General features: G+C 44.1%; 1 protein-coding gene across 2 annotated transcripts in view; it reads right to left on the bottom strand.

Annotated features, from left to right (window-relative positions):
* LOC134909087 (ephrin type-A receptor 3-like) overlaps positions 1-19,131 on the bottom strand; it is a 317,153-nt gene that overhangs the window by 14,166 nt on the left and 283,856 nt on the right. For both annotated transcript variants that reach the window (XM_063915519.1, XM_063915520.1), the window contains 2 exons: positions 1,762-1,971; positions 31-180 (listed from right to left, as the gene is read on the bottom strand). In XM_063915519.1, the coding sequence (XP_063771589.1) occupies positions 31-180; positions 1,762-1,971 (360 nt within the window). The remainder of the gene's footprint in view (positions 1-30; positions 181-1,761; positions 1,972-19,131) is intronic.

The raw sequence follows: 19,131 nt of genomic DNA, 5'->3' as shown, positions 1-19,131 counted from the left end.
GTAATGTAAGAGACTGCTCACATAACTCACATCTTGGTTAGACATTTCCCAGTAAGGCCTCTCTCCATACGAGATCACTTCCCACATCACGATACCATAACTCCACACGTCACTTGCTGATGTAAACTTGCGGTAGGCTATGGCCTCTGGTGCTGTCCACCGGATTGGAATTTTACCTCCCTTGCAGGGCATAAAAACATACAAAACAATAAACATGTGGAAGAAAATGAAGAAAATCCAGACATACACATGAAACAGTCTTTACTAACAAAGGGTCTAATTCAGACCTGATCGCAGCAGCAAATTTGTTCGCTAATGGGCAAAACCATGTGCACTGCAGGGGGGGGGGGGGGGGGGGGCAGGTATAACATGTGCAGAGAGAGTTAGACTTGGGTGGATTATTTTGTTTCTGTGCAGGGTAAATACTGGCTGCTTTATTTTTACACTGCAATTTAGATTTCAGGTTAAACACATCACACCCAAATCTAACTCTCTCTGCCCATGTTTTTGCCCATTAGAGAACAATTTTGCCGATCAGATCTGAATTAGGCCCAAAAGACCTTATTCAGAGATGGACGCAGATCGCTGCATATGCAGCCAGATCTGCGTCCATCTCCTCACATCCTGGGGGCCGCCCAGTACAGGACATGTATGACGGGCCGCCTCCCGATGCGTCCGCAAATTAAGGTTGACCCCTGGCAGCACAACCTGGCTGCGCAGTCAGATGATCCCCCGCCATTTTTTTAATCGGAGCGGCTGCATGTGACATCATGCAGTTACCCCTAAAACGCTCCTGGAACACTCCTGTTCACCCACCATCGCCCCCTCCCCAACACCATGTTGCTGTCCCGCAAATGGCCGCCACTGTCAATCATACTGCGGCTGCATTCTTCCGGGATGCAGCCACAATGTGTAAGGTCACGCACGGCACTGCGGCCGGTGCGCATGAGCAGACCACCCAAATACAGCCGCTGCGTACAGATGAGCGGCTGCGTTCGGGTTTGAATGACCCCAAAAGTCAATTGTCAACATCTGTCTTCAACACTACCCTATCAAGTTACCATAATGCATTGACAGATGGAAGCGTGTGGTATACTTGGAGACACTGGCCAACCAACAGTTTTTTGCTTAATAATTAATAATTGGCAGCTACTGTAGCACAGGTTTGAACATAATAAAAGGGGTATAGATAGAATTTCAGGCAGAATGCTATGGAAAAGACATGGGACTGAGAAATGAAGTCAAAACAAAGTAAAATATGACATATTGGATATCTTAAAAGCAGGAGGAACATGCAAGAAAGGGGAGGCAATCATGAGACCGCCTGTCCGAATCCTGGCAATCACAATGCCGACACCGGAATCCCAACAGATGGTGAAATCCTGCCGCCGGAATACCGGCGCCACAGGCTTTTCTTCCTCTATGGGTGTCCACAACACCCATAGACTGAGACTATAACCTATGGTGAACGTAGTGAGCCCCCGTGCCCGCAGTGTGGCGAGTGCAGCAAGCCCGCAAGGGGCTTTCAATCGCTCTCCCTGCTGCCAGCATACTGGTGGCCAGGATCCCACTATCGGGATCATGACAGCTGGGATCCCGGACGCCGGTGAAACGTGTATTCTCAAGACAGTACTGAGGACTATATTGAAGGAGGAACCACTGGAACAAAAAAGTGATTGATAAACAGTGTTCATATATCACATTAATCATACTGCAAGGATTGCCATTACTAATCATGGTGTGATGTTTTCTTTAACGTACCCTTGTGGTATAAGCTGCTTCAGGGTCATCCTCAAGAACCCGAGAGAGGCCAAAGTCTGATACTTTACAAACCAAGTTGCTGTTGACCAAGATATTTCTGGCAGCCAGATCTCGGTGGACATAGTTCATGTCTGATAAGTATTTCATCCCAGACGCTATACCTCTCAGCATCCCCACTAACTGTATCACAGTGAACTGGCCATCATGTTTCTGCAAGATAAGAAAGAACATCCTTATCAATATTGGAAGGCACGCAGGTAACATTTACAGCATATGTACAGTAAAGGCTGGAAAAAGGAGGACTTCAAATAATCAATATCTACATACTATCTCTGAGTTACAGTACATATAGAGTAAGAGGATTTCCCTCCTCCCTCCCCAAACACTATGTACATTGGTGGTCACCTAAAAATATTGAGTACAAAAATGTTAGAATAAGACAAAATGATGTAGCAAGTGCACAGGTATAACTTATTAACATAGTTAATGGTACTTACTTGGTTATGGTTAACCATACTGTACATCCTCCTACGCAAAGAGAAAGATCATTCTAAGAGGACATTTCTGGCCTTCTAATATAAAGTTCAGAATGAACAAGAAGGGGGCCAGGGGTGCGGTGGGGGGAGATCCTGCTCCTCATGCCCACAACCCAGAACTGATATTCTACTGTGCCCTTTCTATATTTGTGACGTTGGCACCATCTTTCTGGTGATATCTTCATGAAAATGGTACCTGCATAGAAGAAAGCAAAACCTCTGATTGTGCCAGGCTCTCTTCTGGGCGTGCACCATCTTTCCAAATACATCACTGGAAAGCTGGCGCTAACATGTGCCCCCATCTCCATTACAATGCCATTGAAAGTGTCAGACTACCATATAGCAAAGAAGGCCATTCTTGCAGTACATTTCTACGTAAGTATTGTAAATCAGATCATATGCCTATGGTAGAACACGCCTGCTGAGTTTGCCTGAAAACTATTATTCAGGTCCCTTTGATTGACTACGGGCAGATCTTCTCAGTTGCCACTGTACTGTATATATACCAATATGTGGGGCATTAACCAAACAATACTTTGGCTAAATGATTTATCAAAGCTTGGAGAGAGATAAATTGGAAACAGATAAAGTACCAAACAATTCATTTCTATTACCTCTTTCAGATATAAACCCCAGATTTAAACCTGCTACGACCCTGGACACAAAACGTGGGTTGAAACCGGGGTTTCGGTACAGACGTGTCCTTTTACATGTAAATCCCAGCACACTAAGCTCCCACTGCCCATTGAAATACCATTATTGAGCGCCGGCTCCAGTGGCAGCATACAGATTAAAGCTGGCACAGGACATATCTGTATTTACCCCCAATGCACACCTGGGTGATGGACCCAGGTTTTCTCCAAGTCGTCACCCTTCACACCGGATCCGGGTCTTCCAGTGACCCGAGTCTTCCAATCTATCAGTGGACACTTGGACATGATGTCATCTCCAAGCGCTACTGTCCTCACCAATGAACACCTTTTAGGCATGACCCGATCCATCAAGATCCAGTTCACACCTTTCCCACGCAAACTGAGGTACTGTCTGACCTGGGTTGCAAGACCCGGCAATAACTCTGTTTAGTTGCAGGGTCATTTACCCAGGACTGTCAACTTGCCATGCCTCTGCAATATCCTGGGTTTTTGCTTATGTCTGAAAGGGATACAACTGCCATGTTATAGGCTGTGTTTGAAAAATGACAGGAGCTGATTAATTAGTAGTTTCTCTCTCTCCAAACTTTGATATATCTCTCCCTGAGACATCCTGTAAGCGGACTTAATGGTAGCCCCCACCAAATAAAAACTTTCCCAGTTTTTTATCAAAGATTTGCCTTGCCTCTGCAGCTAGCATTTTAATCTTGTTGATTTGTTTCCCTTCTATACAGATGTGTCCTCATACATTGTTACTGCAGTCGCGCCAAACATCCCCTCTTGGCGTGTCAGGTCCCTAACCCTGGTCATTTTTTTTGCATCTTTTTACCCGAAATTGTGTCTTAGTCGCAATGTGCTGTGACTAGGATGCACTGTGCTGATTAATTTCATATCCGAGGCTTGTATATCTATTTGCGACTGAGTGTCTGAATCCATATCCATATTTTCCCGCTATGGTCTTTTGTGCTTCAAATACAGATTATGCGCCTAATCAGTCCCGATCGCTACTACAACAGCGATTGCAGCCTGATGCCCTTTCTGTAGTGCACACGCGCAGCAGTCACACTGCACGTGCGCCCCCTAGTCAGATGTGATAGGCAGAGGCGGTCACAGGGTGGGAAGGGGCGTGCCAATGGGAATGGGCTTCGACATCACACGCAGCCGCTGCGACCCAGAACATGGCGGCTAGCCATCTGCCAGCGCAGGCAGGTTGCTACTTGGTAGGTGCAGAAGCATCGCAGGGGGGGGGGGGTGTTAGGGCGTGACATGCGGGGCGGACTAGCCCTGTGCTAGGCGTCCCCCCACATGTCAGAGAAACTGAACGTAGATGTACTAATTTTAGCACATCTACGATCATGTCTGAATCACCCACTTAGACTCAGTCGTATACATATAGACAAGTGTCACATATCAAATTAATCAAAGTAGTCTTGTGTAGCAGTTTTGTTGCATCACATTGTGATCAAGATGAACATTCGGGGCAAAGAGACACTACACCGCTTGGCTAATAGGCCCTACACACATGCCGATTTTTTGAAAGATATGAACGATCTCGTTCATAAATTAACGAGAACTCGTTCATATCTTTCAGTGTGGAGGCTCCAGCGATGAACGATGCGCGGCCCCGCGCTCGTTCATCGCTGGTCTCCCGTCGGCTGTGCATGCAGGCCAATATGGACGATCTCGTCCATATTTGCCTGCACGTCTATGGAGCCGGGTGACGGGGGGAGTGAAGAAACTTCACTCCCCCCGTCACTGCACCCCCGCCGCCGGGTCGGCCGTATCGGCCGTCGGGCACCTCGGCGGCACATCGCCATATGTGTAGGGCCCATTACTCGCACCAGGTGTCTCACGTTGCATGGCAAATTGAGGCCACACAAAATGAGGACACACAGAAAAATTCTTATGAAGAAAATTAATTAATACTGTTAGTAACCCAATATCATTTTTCAGCATATCTAGGGGTCTATTTAATAAGCCTTGGGGAGAGATAAAGTGGGGAGAGATAAAGTACCAGCCAATAAGATCCTAACTGTCATTTTTCAAACACAGCCTGTGACATGGCAGTTAGGAGCTGATTGGCTGGTTCTTTATCTTTCTCCAAGGCTTAGTAAATAGTCCCCCTAGTAAGTTATTGATATTCATTATTAACCACCTGTATGCTGATGTGGACATACTGTACCACAAAAATGGATTATTGATGCCAAATGGAAGTATAATCTCCTCTCCTATTAATTTACTTTGCTACAAGCTCAGAGAGGCTGTCGGTCAAGTAACCCTGCTTTCCTTTAATTCTCAAGGAGAATTACCCTATCAGGACTGGGGCTGGAGACAATCTAATTCTATGCTGCCTACAGTACAAGAGAAAGAAAATGACGGTAAACATTTCACGCCAGTTTTCTGTATTCTTGTTTCTCCTCACCTCTCAGACTCTGAAAATCTTATTTGCACGTAGGATTGTGATCCAGAAATATGCAACGGAGATATCTGTCACACTGTGTTCATTTAATCATCCAATTAAAAAGAGGCCTTCACCTAACACTAACAACAACATAAACAAACAGATGGTCTTCGCTACTGCATCATTATAAGTGGAATTGAAGCCAAAGAAAAGTTCAAGTCTATTCAATAAGTTCAAGGAAAAAGAAAATATACATGTGTTCATTCATAGCAGCTAGTACAAATCAGTTACAGCAGCTCTTGCACTGCGTGAGTTTACTAAATAAATAACCATTATATTCTGTAGCAAATAACACTTATTTTAGTGTTCCCGCTAGGATGCAGGCAGGGCGCTGAGGTGCGTGCACGGGTTCGCTGCGCATGCCCTTGAGGGCGTGCCCAGAATTTACGGAGGTGCTGGGCTTCCCCCAAGACCTCCCCTCAATGTGAATAGGTCACTACACTGCAACTTTTCCCACCTGTGGGTCACTGCGACCCGTGGGTGGGGTTGACACGGGGCAGGTTGCTTTAGTAAAGGGCCACGATTATGGCAGGGCGCAATTTTGCCACTTTAAAAAAGGGCATTGCGCTGTGCCCTGCTAAAACAGCCTAGCGTACACAGGGTTATTTAATAAAACCAAGCCATAATATTATTACCAGCTTAATACATAACAATTTTGCAGTAAAGTTACTTCACTTAAATAACAGTTTTTCTAAAAAAAAAAAAAAAAGACAATTGGAAAATGTTCTTAATTTTGATTTGCTATAAAGCTATATTACGTTTTTCACGCAGACATTTTTCTCTTATATTCTATTCATTGGTTTTACCTTAAAGCAGAGGTTCTCAAACGCGATCCTCAAGGCACCCCAACGGTCCAGGTTTTAAGTATCTCCTCGCTTGGTCACAGGTGACTTAGGGGTCTATTTACTATGCCTTGAATGGAGATAAAGTTGACTGAGATACAGTACCAGCCAAACAACTCCTAACTGTCATGTCACAGGCTGTGTTTGAAAAATGACAGCTAGGAGCTGATTGGTTAGTATTTTATCTCCATCCACTTTATATCTCCAACCAAGGCTTAGTAAATAGACCCCTTAATTAACACCTCAGTCAATTTGATTTAACCATCTGTGGTGAGCCATGATGTATATACCTAATACCTGGACTGTTGGAGTGCCTTGAAGACCGCATTTGAGAACCTCTGCCTTAAAGAGTTACTTTAGCAGTTGTTAAATAGTTTGGTCCCATTTAATTCATACGTGGGCATCTAACCATAACTGCCATTACCACAGTTCTGGACAACCTGTAGCTCCCCAAGTGTTGAAAATCCACAGGTTGTATTAGCATTTGTGTTGCATGATCAGTCGATAATATAAAAGATAGGTTTGCGTATGTTTTTTAAATAAACCATTTTCAGTGTTTGGGTTTGAATGCTGACACATTTCTGAGACCTCCCTTTGAAATTGCTGTACCTGCAAAATGTATTTGAAACTATTTAACACATTGTAGCACTATCCATAATACCTCAAGTCAACAAGACACCATGAATGAGAATTAAGAATCACACTATGCTGTATCCTGCTCCTCTACTGGGCAAATTACTGTACAACCAGAAGGTTATTGTAGATGTATGTTGTATGTGTATGGTGGAAGTTGCATCATTGCCATCCATTTGTTATACAGAAAGTGTTTGTTGTACAGGAAGTGCCTGTATAACAAACAGGAAGTGTCTGTATAACAAACAGGAAGTGCCTGTATAACAGCCATTGTTCAGCATGACTGCAGCTAGTCATGAGTGGGTCTTGACTGGTAACCAGAAAAAAAGCCCACATGAATAAAGCCCACCGGAAAATTGCACACAGAAAAAAATGCTCACGAGAAAAATTACCTACACGTAAGATTGCTCAGACAGAAAAATGCCCACACAGAAACATGCCCACGTGGAACATTGCTCACACGGAAAATTGCTCTTGTGGAAAAATGCCCGCACACAGACATGCCCACCCAGCAAAATATAAAAATAAGCACCTAGAAAAGTAATTGGATTTTATTATTATTATTTTTTTTTTATCTTTGAGCTACAGGTAATCTGACCACAGACCCCATTGTGTGCAGGAACCCAAACACCTCTGTGACACCCCTGCTTGTTTTTTTTTTATTTGTTTTTTTTAAGGTCTTATTTTTATTTGTCTGTTTGCCCCTGGCACCAACAAGCAGAATTAAATAGTGAAGTCATCCACTCAACACAGATCCTCACAAACACACTAGTTGAGAAGTTGTGAATGAATCAATTAGCACCTCGGGTCAGTCAGTACAATAGGGCTTATGAGATTGTAACATGATAAAAACTATCAAATATATCAAGGGTTTTAACAAATTCCAGGAGGGAAATGTTCATCAAAGGAAGAGAAGTATTAGAACATGTGGACATTGAAACTGGAGGCAGGTAGGTTCAGGTGAAATCTGAGGAAAAATTACTTCACAGAAAGGGTAGTGAACAAGTGAAATAGCCTCCCGTTAGAGGTGGTAGAGGCTAAGACAGTAGAGCAATTTAAACATGCTTGGGATAGACGGGATGTAGTTATCATCCTGACAGATAGCATAATTTTTTGTGCGGAGGGGGCCTGGACTGCACACCCTAGCTTCTTACAATGGGATGTGCTACATTACTGGAACAAGAGCGCAGGTGCACCATACACCATTAAAATTATAATAACCATCATATCTCAGGTTCTTGGCATACATTGACCAATACATGAGCCTGCTCACCTTCTTCACGATGACCTCATTGGACAGGTCCCTAACATTATAGGGGGTTCGCCTCTGGTGCACAGGGCACCTCCAAACCACCACAGCCAAACCACCCCAGGGCATCACACAAATAAGGGATAGAAATGAGAAATCAGTGTTATGCAAGTGAGAGTAGCTGCTGTGTGTTAGAAAGAGGACAGCAGTAAGGTGTCAGAGTGTTAGAAGGTGAGGTTCACCTGACTTTCTATATCATTGAAATGATCTTTCCTATAGCTTTTAAACAGGGAACTAGCACATGCTGACTGCACTTCTATCCCTTATTTGTGTCATGCCCTGGAGTGGTATGACTGGGATGGTTTGGGGGTGCCCTGCACCCGATGAGGTCACCATGAAGAAGGTGGGCAGGCTCATGTATTGTCCAATATATGCCAAGAACCTCGGATGTGTAGGTAATTTTCCATGTGGGCATTTTTCTTGTGAGCATTTGACAGTGTGATTTTTTCCATGTGCCATTTTCCTGTGGGATTTTTCATGTGGCCTTTTTTCTGGTTACCAATAAAAACACACTTCAGCGGTTCTCCAGAATCTTGTGGTGATTTGCATACAGACCATTTTACAGTTATTCTGTTTTCCTTCAGCTAGTAAGAAGGTGCCTTTTTAATCTTTTCCTTCCCATTTCACCTTTATATTTTGCCATAGCGCTAATGTAAATCTTATTATAATGCAACAATCCTCTCAGAATACAATGGCTTGTGGGTGTGGCCTAGAAGCATGGTAGAGTGTGACTTAAATGAGAGTGACCAATTCGTTATCTGCCAACAAGCCTGTCCCCGGGTGATTAAGAACCGCCCCCTTTCCCCGCTCGACGCTCTTGTATATATCACAAAAGTACTCATCCTTTTAGTAATAGTCAAAATCTATGGAAAGTATCCTACTATGCACATGCTCTACAAAGCAACAAATTGAGGAAAATGTTGTGCCTATGGGGTAAATAAACAGATATAGATTATTAGATAGATAGATAGATAGATAGATAGATAGATGTGAGCTGCAACTGTTTATCAATCTGTAATCAAATAAAAAAAAGCAAACAATGGTTTTCCTTTAAATAAAAATACTTATACTGCAGCTTGAAAATATTGGAAGACATTGGACACTGTAAATCCTGTGGTGACAAAACATCCAGAAAGTAACTGTACAAAATAAGTACAGCCTTGACAAATGATACACCTGTCAGGCCACTGATATACGGCAAGTGATAATCTACTATGACCGAGTCTTCAGTAAGAAAGATAAATGATGATGGGAGGACTGTGGTCAGCATGGCATAATTTATTTACACATTCTGTTACCAACAGCTAATTGTGAAGACTCATGAAAAAAAGCTTTACCGTGGAATGAACTCAGCTATAACATTTTCATTGATATATAGGCCTATGTCTCATTCTGTAACCCAGAATTGTTCCAGCTCTACTGACATATAGCAGAGCCAAGATACACTAGATCTGTGTTTATCAAACTCGGTCCTGATGGAACCCAAACAGTGCTTGTTTTCAAGGTATCCTCAGGAATATTAGTACCACTTGTTGATCTCATGTGCAGAGCTGCTCACTTAACACACCGTATTGTGTTTTACAAGAGGATCCATATACCGTAAGTGGCCCAAAAAACCCTTATTTAGAATGCATGTAGCCATAGGGATCATTGTGCCTTATAACCAATGCAGGGAAATGGAACTGATGAGCCAATTTGAATGTACACTGTATATCTCGGGTTTCTTTTTTAATCCCCAAGAATGTAATAGCTATATAATGTTCTGTTTCTGCTGACGGGCATGGTATAATCAGTGGCGCCAAGAGAGAGGGGGGGAGGGTACAAATTACCTGGGCCCAGGACTGATGGAGGGGCCCAGTTGGGGCCCAGGTCCACGTGTCCTGTGATTAGGACATGCCCCCGAAAAGTACCAGGGCCCAGCCAGGCCCTCTACTGCCCTGGCTGGGAGGCATGCCATGCTCCTGTGAGTGGGTGCTTCTCATGTGCTAGACATGCCCCCAAATAGATGTAGCCACACACCTTCCAGAGTGTAGCGGGAGCAAGGCCCAGGAAGTTGTTGTACCGGGGGCCCATGATTTCTCTTGGCAGCCCTGGGTATAATCATTTCAGCTCGCTACCCCCGGGGTAGCAAGGGCACCCAACCCTTTAAGCAGCTAAACCTGATTACTATGGGCGCAATATATGCGATGATGGGGATCACTTTAGAAAGGAGATTGGGTGTGAGATATTATTTGAATACCGCCCAATGAGGTGCTTGCTCGCTCCTCATGTCACCTGTCTGTCTCCCCCCACCCCCTAGATTGTGAGCTCCTTGGATCCTTCAATTGTGAATGTCTATAACTGCATCTCCTCTCACCCATTACTGTTTATATCTTCCAGTGGCTGCCTACTCTCAGTAAATATGATGACTACTCCTTTGCTTTCTTTCATCTTGGCTGTAGTGTGTACTGAGAATTGTGGTGCTAATTGTTGCCTGTGCTCTGTTTTAGTTTTTCTGTTACTGTAATGTTAAGATTCTGTGTACCCTGTATTGTTCTGTCTGCCTCTTATGTACGGCGCTGCGAAACACTTGTGGCACCCTATAACTAAAATGTAATAATAATAATAATAAAAAGTGCAATCAGGGAGATTGCTGGTCTATTCTGGGAGTCAGGGAGATTGCTACTATTTCAGGGAGTCTCCTGCAGAATGCGGGAGAGTAGGAAACTATGCTACAGCTAGATGATCAGGAAAACATGTACTGTTAGGGTACCATGGGTACGGGTTTGATATTTTAGAAACACTGCACTAGATCCTTCTCATCATTTTTTCTGATACTGATAGACAAATGCAGATTGGGCCTAGAATATATGATATAACTGAGTCTTGAAATGAATACACACCTGAAATAAACACATTCCTAGCCACTTATGTGATCTAGATCCCGCTATTAATCTAGAGGAAAAAGTCAACCCTACATGATTTTCCTGAAGTCAACTGGACCTAAGCTATGGAACATATTCTACGTCCACGTTAGGGCAAAGGCCATGTGCCGAATTCAATTTGCGGGGAAAAGATGTACAGTAACTTTACTGCGAATTGCAGTAAATTTGCAAAATCGCCTATTCAATTGTCTGTGAAAACATTTTCGCTATAATTTTACAGCAAATTTCAATTCACCAACTCTGAGCAGGTGAAAAAATCCCTATATTAAGTTAAAAATTTCGTGATTTGGTTCTGAACCCCTGGTGCAACCCCCTGAATGACTAATTAGGCACTAATTAGAAGTTTTTAATTATTTTTAATTGGGCAATAATGACATGTAATTTTTGGGGTGAAAAAGTGCAAAATGATGGAAATTGAGGTACAAGGAGTTGGACAGGTATATTGGGGTGCTTTATGAGTGGGGCAAGTGTTTTTAGACTTGCAGGTAGGAGTAATCGGTCTGTTTCCACTTTTTCTTTAGGCCCCTAAAATGACCCAAATATATATACTTAAGCCCATTTTTATTTACCCCAAGTTTCACTTTAGGACTTATTTTGCTGAATACCAATAGCTTTTTACCATTTTTTACATTTAAAAAAAATGCATATAACAGCTATTTGACCAAACTTAAGTATCAGAAATACGTTTATTATAACCAACAAACTTTTATACTGTTGTCCGATGTTAGTTTAGCTTTTGTGGGGGTTACAGAAATTTACCCATTTTTCACTTTCGGTCCCAATTTTCGTGGTAATCCTGTTTTTGCTCATTTGCATTTGAATAGGTTGAATTGCAGGAGGGTGCATAACATACCCACGAACAGTCTGTTTTTGTTGCAAAAAAGATGCAAAAATGGGAAAAATGTAAATCACTGTAAATTACAGCGATTTCGCCACTAACTGACACCAGCTCATGTCTACTTACAATGATAATGGCTGATTGGGGCATCTCTACAAGACATCTTGTTCTAGAGTTCATTAGTGCTCCCATCTTTATAATGGCCCTAAGTAACGTGCCCATTCACTGAGCAGTATTCTGGTATTCTGAGCAGTGCTGGGATTCCGGTATCGGTTTTCTGACTGCCGGGATTCCGAACGTCGGGATGCTGATCAGATCCCTGTGTATTTATGGGGCTATTGTGTCACAGATGGTGCTGACAGTTTGGGGTTCCTTTATCAAACAATGATTATAATATCAGTGTAGTGCAGTGGTTCTCAAACTCTGTCCTCAGGACCCCACACAGGTCACATTTTTCCAGGTCACCCGGCAGGTGCACTGTGTATCACGAACTGTCCCATTTTAAAAATCCTTAGGCGACCTGGAAAACATGAGCTGCGTGGGGTCCTGAGGACTGAGCATAAGAACCTGTGATGTAGTGATTTCACCTTACAGGTCACTGCAAAGAAAAAAAAAGAAAAAGGAAACACACGAAACAACGAGAATAATTTGGAACAAAATAAATCCAGGAATAGTCCTGTGGAAACTAGAGATGTACAGCGAGCACTTTTTGTGTTTTGGTTCTGGTTCCATCCTCGTGTTTTGGATCTGGATTGGTTTTGCCAAAACCACCCTTTCGTGTTTTGGTTTTGGATCTGGATGATTTTTGAAAAAAACATAAAAACAGCTAAAATGACAGAATTTGGGGGTAATTTTGATCCTATGGTATTATTAACCTCAATAACATTCCTTTCCACTCATTTCCAGTCTATTCTGAACATCTCACAATATTGTTTTTAGGCCTAAAAGTTGCACCGAGGTAGCTGTATGACTAAGCTAAGCGACACAAGTGTGCGGCACAAACACCTGGCCCATCTAGGAGTAGCACTGCAGTGGCAGACATGATGGCAGATTTAAAAAATAGGCCCCAAACAGCACAACATGAAAAGAAGAAAAAGAGGTGCAATGAGGTAGCTGTATGACTAAGCTAAGCGATACAAATGTGCGGCACAAACACCTGGCCCATCTAGGAGTGGCACTGCAGTTGCAGACAGGATGGCATGGCACTTAAAAAAAAAACTAGGCCCCAAACAGCACATCATGCAAAGAAGTAAAAGAGGTGCAGTGAGGTAGCTGTATGGCTAAGCTAAGTGACACAAGTGTGCGGCACAAACACCTGGCCCATCTAGGAGTGGAACTGCAAACTCCGCGAGAATCCGACAGCGGGAAGATGACATTTTGCCTTGTTCTGGTTTCCGAGTCAGGCGGGAAAACCCGAGCCTGACTCAGATCCGGGCTCGGGTGGTGACGATCGAGCGGGTTCGGTTCTCTGAGAACCGAACCCGATCATCTCTAATGGAAACTGAATGTATTTAGAATAAAATGTAAACAAATTGCAAATAGTCGGTATGATCTCGAAACATCATTTAAGTTAAATATTTCTCACAATTTATTACGAAATGGAAACGTAACCTTTGTCTGTAAAATAATAGAATAACGGAATGAATAGTAGAAGACAGTTAACAATAGACGTTTGGAGGCACTGAGCAGAAACCACTCTCTGGCATAAAGGCTACAAAATAAAATACATATTAATAATAATCACTACAAACCACGCTTTAAAACAAATATTGTATTTTTCTACCCTACACTCTTTGAGCTTTGTCCATTGAAGGACCCCATATAATTTCCAGAGCTAAAGGTTTTCACACCTCCCCAAACTTATAGAGTTTCTCTTCGTCCACATCGGAGAGCACTGGAACAGTTGGTGGCCTATTATTGTACAGCGGCCTCTATTCCGGTTCCCTCCTAAGGGCTGTTTTCAGCGTATTGAGTGAACATTAGCACAGTTATTTCTGTTCTAAAAAGAGCCCTTGCTGCAGATTTCATGGACTTTTGTTGAATAAAACATGTCTGTTACTTCTGTTATACTACAGTGGCTATTAGGACTAGTCACACCCTTGTGCATCAAAATGGGTGTACTGGGCAATTCTTCCCCTGATTAGCACAAAATAATGTGTAGTGTCATGCAAAAATAACTCTAAAGATTTTTCTTAGTTAATTAAAAAAAAAAAAAAAAACAGACAGTAACTAATTACATAAGTATTAACTTGCCATATACATTTGTGTGGCTGATGTATTAATGAGGAGTATTCTTAATGCATCCCTTTATTGCTATGTCTTGCTACTGTAGGTACCAAATTCTGGTTGGTTGCTATAGCAACTTCTCCACTCTTTTCGCTGCTTCATACATCACACTGCTGGTCTTAGTTTAGCAGTAGGGTACTACGGTGGCGCACTGGTTAGCGTGCTGTCTCACAGAACTGAGATCCTAGGTTTAAACCCCACTATACCCTATATGTGTGAAGTTTGTATGTTCCTTCCGTGTATGTGTGGGTTTGCCTTCGCAATCCAAAAAACGTACTGGAAGTTTCATTGGCTTCTGACAAGAAAATTAACCCTACTGTGTACATGTGGCAGTCAGGGCTATCTTAACGTATAGGCACACTGGGCAGCTGCCGAAGGCCCCACAATTCTAGGAACCTTTGAGCAGAAGTGGGTGGTAGTCACACAATAAGTGCAAAAAGGTTGCATTCTCTACATCCCTCCCAGCTTCCAGCCAGACAGTGGGGGTCATTCCGACCTGTTCGCTCGCTGCATTTTAACGCAGCAGAGCGAACGGGTCCCTGCTGCGCATGCGCCGGCACCGTAGTGCGCATGCGCATGACAACGGCCGAAGGCCGTAGCAGGACAGCGATCGCCTCTGCCTGATTGACAGGCAGAGGCGATCAATGGGCGTTTCGTAGGCGCGGCCAACGCAGGCATGGCTGGACCGAACAGGGGGCGGTCCGCAGCGGCTGCGTGACGTCATACGCAGCCACTGCGGGCCGGGGAGCGAGGAGTGCAGGGCGTCCCCCCGCATATCAGGGAAGATGATCGTAGCTGTGCTAAATTTAGCTCGAAATGACCCCCAGTGTGTGACTGTCAGCATGCGGAACGGTGGATGGCTGGAGCTATCCACCAATCAGAGTGCTGACACCCATTCAGCATTCACTGTATGGCAGCATGGGGTGAGATGGTGCGGGACTGCTGATTTTTATTTTTTGTATTGGTTCCCGTGAATGGGTGTGTAAGGGCCCCAGTATATTGCTTCGCCCAGAGCCTACAGTGCTGTTAAGACGGCCCTGGTAGCAGATACTATAATACAGATTGCAACTTTGCTGGGGCAAAGACTGATGTGAATGACTAAATATTCTGTTTAAAGCGCTGCGGGATATGTGTGCAATAACTGTAAATAAATAAATAGCACAGGTAAAAATGTTAGCAATGTGGGAAATAGCAGTGATGTGCACCTGTCTTTGGGATGTTACGGGTTGGGGCAGTACGGATGGTGTAATGGTTAGCATTACTGCCTCACAGCACTGAGGTCATGGGTTCGATTCCCACCATGGCCCTAACTGTGGGGAGTTTGTATATTCTCCCCGTACTTGCGTGGGTTTCCTCCGGGTACTCCGGTTTCCTCCCACAATCCAAAAATATACTGGTAGGTTAATTGGCTCCCAACAAAATTAACCCTAGCATGAATGCATGTGCGTGTACATGTGATAGGGAATATAGATTGTAAGCTTTACTGGGGCAGGGACTGGTGTGAATGACCGAATATTCTCTGTAAAGCGCTGCGGAATTTGTGTGCGCTATATAAATAACTGGTAATAAATAAATGTTACTTTCTGCCATTTCTTAAGAATTGCAAGCAGACAAAAGCAAACGATAATGCAGTTGACAAAACAAAATGAGTTTGCATAGAAACAGAGACGCTTAAGGAGGTCATTCATGAAGCAGTGAAAAGAGTGGAGAAGTGAGTCTGTGGAGAAGTTGCCCATGACAACCAATTAGCTGCTCCATAAAAGTGTATAGTATGCAAATGATAAATGTTACTTCAATACAGATCGGTTGCCATGGGCAACTTCTCCACTGCCTCACTTCTCCACACTTTTCACTGCTTCATGAATAGACCCCTAAGTGTCATCGGTCACACACATAAACCCAAAGTTTAAATAGAGATTTAAGTAAAATAGACAAAATAAAGGTTTAACATACTGTCTATTTAGCATAGTCACTGATTATTCTCTACAACTGACATATTTTTGGCAACAGTTAAAGGACTCCAGAAAATGATGATTAGGTTTTGGACCTAGTTCCTCATTAACATTCTGTTTATCTTTAAAAAAAAATTAAAGATGAACTGAGCTGTGACCATCTTGAAGCATGCACAATTATACATGTCATATGCAGATGTTTCCACTGGAAATATCACTATGTCTACCAATAAAAAGGTATCAGATGTGTTCTCATACACCAAGCCACAATAAGCCATATGGCGTGAGTGAGCCCTGCTGAGCCGTGTACCATGACTTTTCCTGCGTCTTATTCGCACTGCAGATGCAGCAAAACATCACCTATTTTGTTCTAGTATCACAGGGCTGTGACCTTAACAGCACAGGCATTCATTTTAAACATACAAAGTCGCAGATACAGCACAACGGAACTTGGACCCAAATGTATTAATCCTTAACAAGACATAAAGTAGAGACGGATAAAGAGTGATAAATGACCAGCCAATCAGCTTCCTAACTGCCATGTCACAGGCTGTGTTTGAAAAATGACAGTGAGGAGCTGGTTGTACTTTATCACTCTTTATCCGTCTCCATTTTATCTCTAGTTAAGGTTTAATACATTTGGGCCTTAGCAGAGCCGGATTAAGGGGAGTGCCCAGGGTGTCAGTACCCCGGGCCCCCCTCTCTTAAGGGGCCCTTTGGCCAGAGCTCTGCACTGCTCTGTCAGAATTCTTCAGGTTGCTGGGGCAGGAGGGATCCACACTGCCGGGGGAGGAGTGCGGCTGTGCATGCGGCTTCCTCCCCCCTCCTCTCGGGCAGCACGGTCGAGGACTGAGTCAAGCAATCTCCAATCTCTGCCGCCAGCAGCATTTTTCCTAGCAGCAGCAAAGGCTGGATATTGCTTGACTCAGTCCCCAACCGTAGCCGCACTCCTCCCCCGGCAGCATGGATCCCTCCTGCCCCCGCAGCCTGGTGTCTTCTCTCCCTGCTGCAGCGCGGCTCCTGTTGCCTGTTACCGATGGTGAACAGCGCGTGTAGCGGGGGGAGAGCTAATGGTCGGTGGAGGGGTTAGGGGGTGGGGTTAGGGGGCCCTCCTGTCTTGGGTGCCATGGGCCCCCCGAGGGCATAATCCGACCCTGAGCCTTAGGGGGAGATGTACTAAGCAATGAAAAGAGTGGAGAAGTGAGCCAGTGGAGAAGTTGCCCATGGCAGCCAATCAGCATTGAAGTAACATTTACAATTTGCATACTATAAAATCATACAGAGCAGCTGATTGGCTGCCGTGGGCAATATTTCCACTGACTCACTTCTCCACTCTTTTCACTGCTTAGTACATCTCCCCCTTAGTGTGAGGGAAAAGCTGCAGCTGCTGCATCGTAGCACTTCGTATACAGATTCAGACACACACAGATGTGTCATGATCCGTGCCATATATCCTTTCTGCCTCTAGGTGTCACTCTCTGCCTCCTGGTCTGTCTAGCAGTTCCCACTCTGTGACCTGGCAGCGTTGATTACCTGGTTATGTGCAGCTGTGGTTTGCACCTGGGAAGCTGCTATTTATCCTCTGTTCACAAGCAGAGCCGGATTAAGCCTTAGGGGTTCCCGGGGCACTTAAAACAGGGGGGCCCTGGTGGAAGGGGGGAGGGGTGTATATTAGATAGTGCACACCTCCCAATATGACCCATTCCAGTAGGGGCAAAATGCTCTTTACCTGGACTTCCCTCTTATATGATTGGTGTCACCTGTGTTGAAATATTTAATTTATAAGAAAGGCGTTTCAACACAGGTGATTGCAATCATAAATTAAGAGGGAAGTCCAGGTAGAGAGCATATTGTACCTCCTGGAATGGTTCCTGTTGGGAGGTATGGATTGTTTAAATAAAATTTAGATCAATGGTGTATATAGATTTAAATGAATAGTACTGTTTAAAGCTCCACCTAATTGAGAGACAACTATTTTATAAAGTTTTCTTGTAGTGGAACAAAGACAACTTAAACAACCTTAAAATACACATAGAAAATAAAATCTATCATCTATGCCTATGGTGTCCCATGTAGAATAGCAGCAGCCTCTGTACTACTTACACACTTGGACAGGAATTAGGAGGACTCTCTGTGTGTGTCTCTAGACCCAAATGCACTCATTACAGTACATAACTGGTTACAAAGGACCTAGGCAGGGAGGAGGAGAAGCTGGGATCCCTTGGTCACTTACAGCTCTCTCCACCCTTCTATTTCTCCTCTGGTCAGGAAGCTCCATCGGTAGCTCAAAAACCTGATACTCCTGTGCCTCTGCCTGCAATGCATACTGTCCTGCACACATTCTTGCTGCCTGGTTCAGCTACTGCACAAGAAGGAAAGCTAGTGATGTCACTGTGTTCTCCGGCCAGGGGGCCCACTGACAGAGGGGGCCCCGGGGTACAGTATGCCCTGCATCCCCCTCTTAATCTGGCTATGTTCACAAGCACTCCTGTGCCAGTTCATCAAGTCTACCTTTGAGGCTGCAATCTCTCAGCTCATCGTTAAGGAACTACTGAGTAGCTGGCCTGCATTCTCCCAGTACTCAGGTAACCTGCATTCTATCAGCTCATCGTAAAGGAACTACTGAGTAGCTGGCCTGCATTCTCCCAGTACTCAGGTAACCTGCATTCTCTCAGCTCATTGTTAAGGAACTGCTGAGTAGCTGGCCTGCATTCTCCCAGTACTCAGGTAACCTGCATTCTCTCAGCTCATCGTTAAGGAACAACTGAGTAGCTGGCCTGCATTCTCCCAGTACTACTACTCAGGTAACCTGCATTCTATCAGCTCATCGTTAAGGAACTGCTGAGTAGCTGGCCTGCATTCTCCCAGTACTCAGGTAACCTGCATTCTCTCAGCTCATCGTTAAGGTACTACTGAGTAGCTGGCCTCCATTCTCCCAG

This window comes from Pseudophryne corroboree, chromosome 4, assembly GCF_028390025.1.
Source record: "Pseudophryne corroboree isolate aPseCor3 chromosome 4, aPseCor3.hap2, whole genome shotgun sequence".
Taxonomy (NCBI): Eukaryota; Metazoa; Chordata; class Amphibia; order Anura; family Myobatrachidae; genus Pseudophryne; species Pseudophryne corroboree.
Note: the sequence above shows the minus strand (reverse complement) of the source record. Positions and strands in the feature narration are given on the sequence as shown.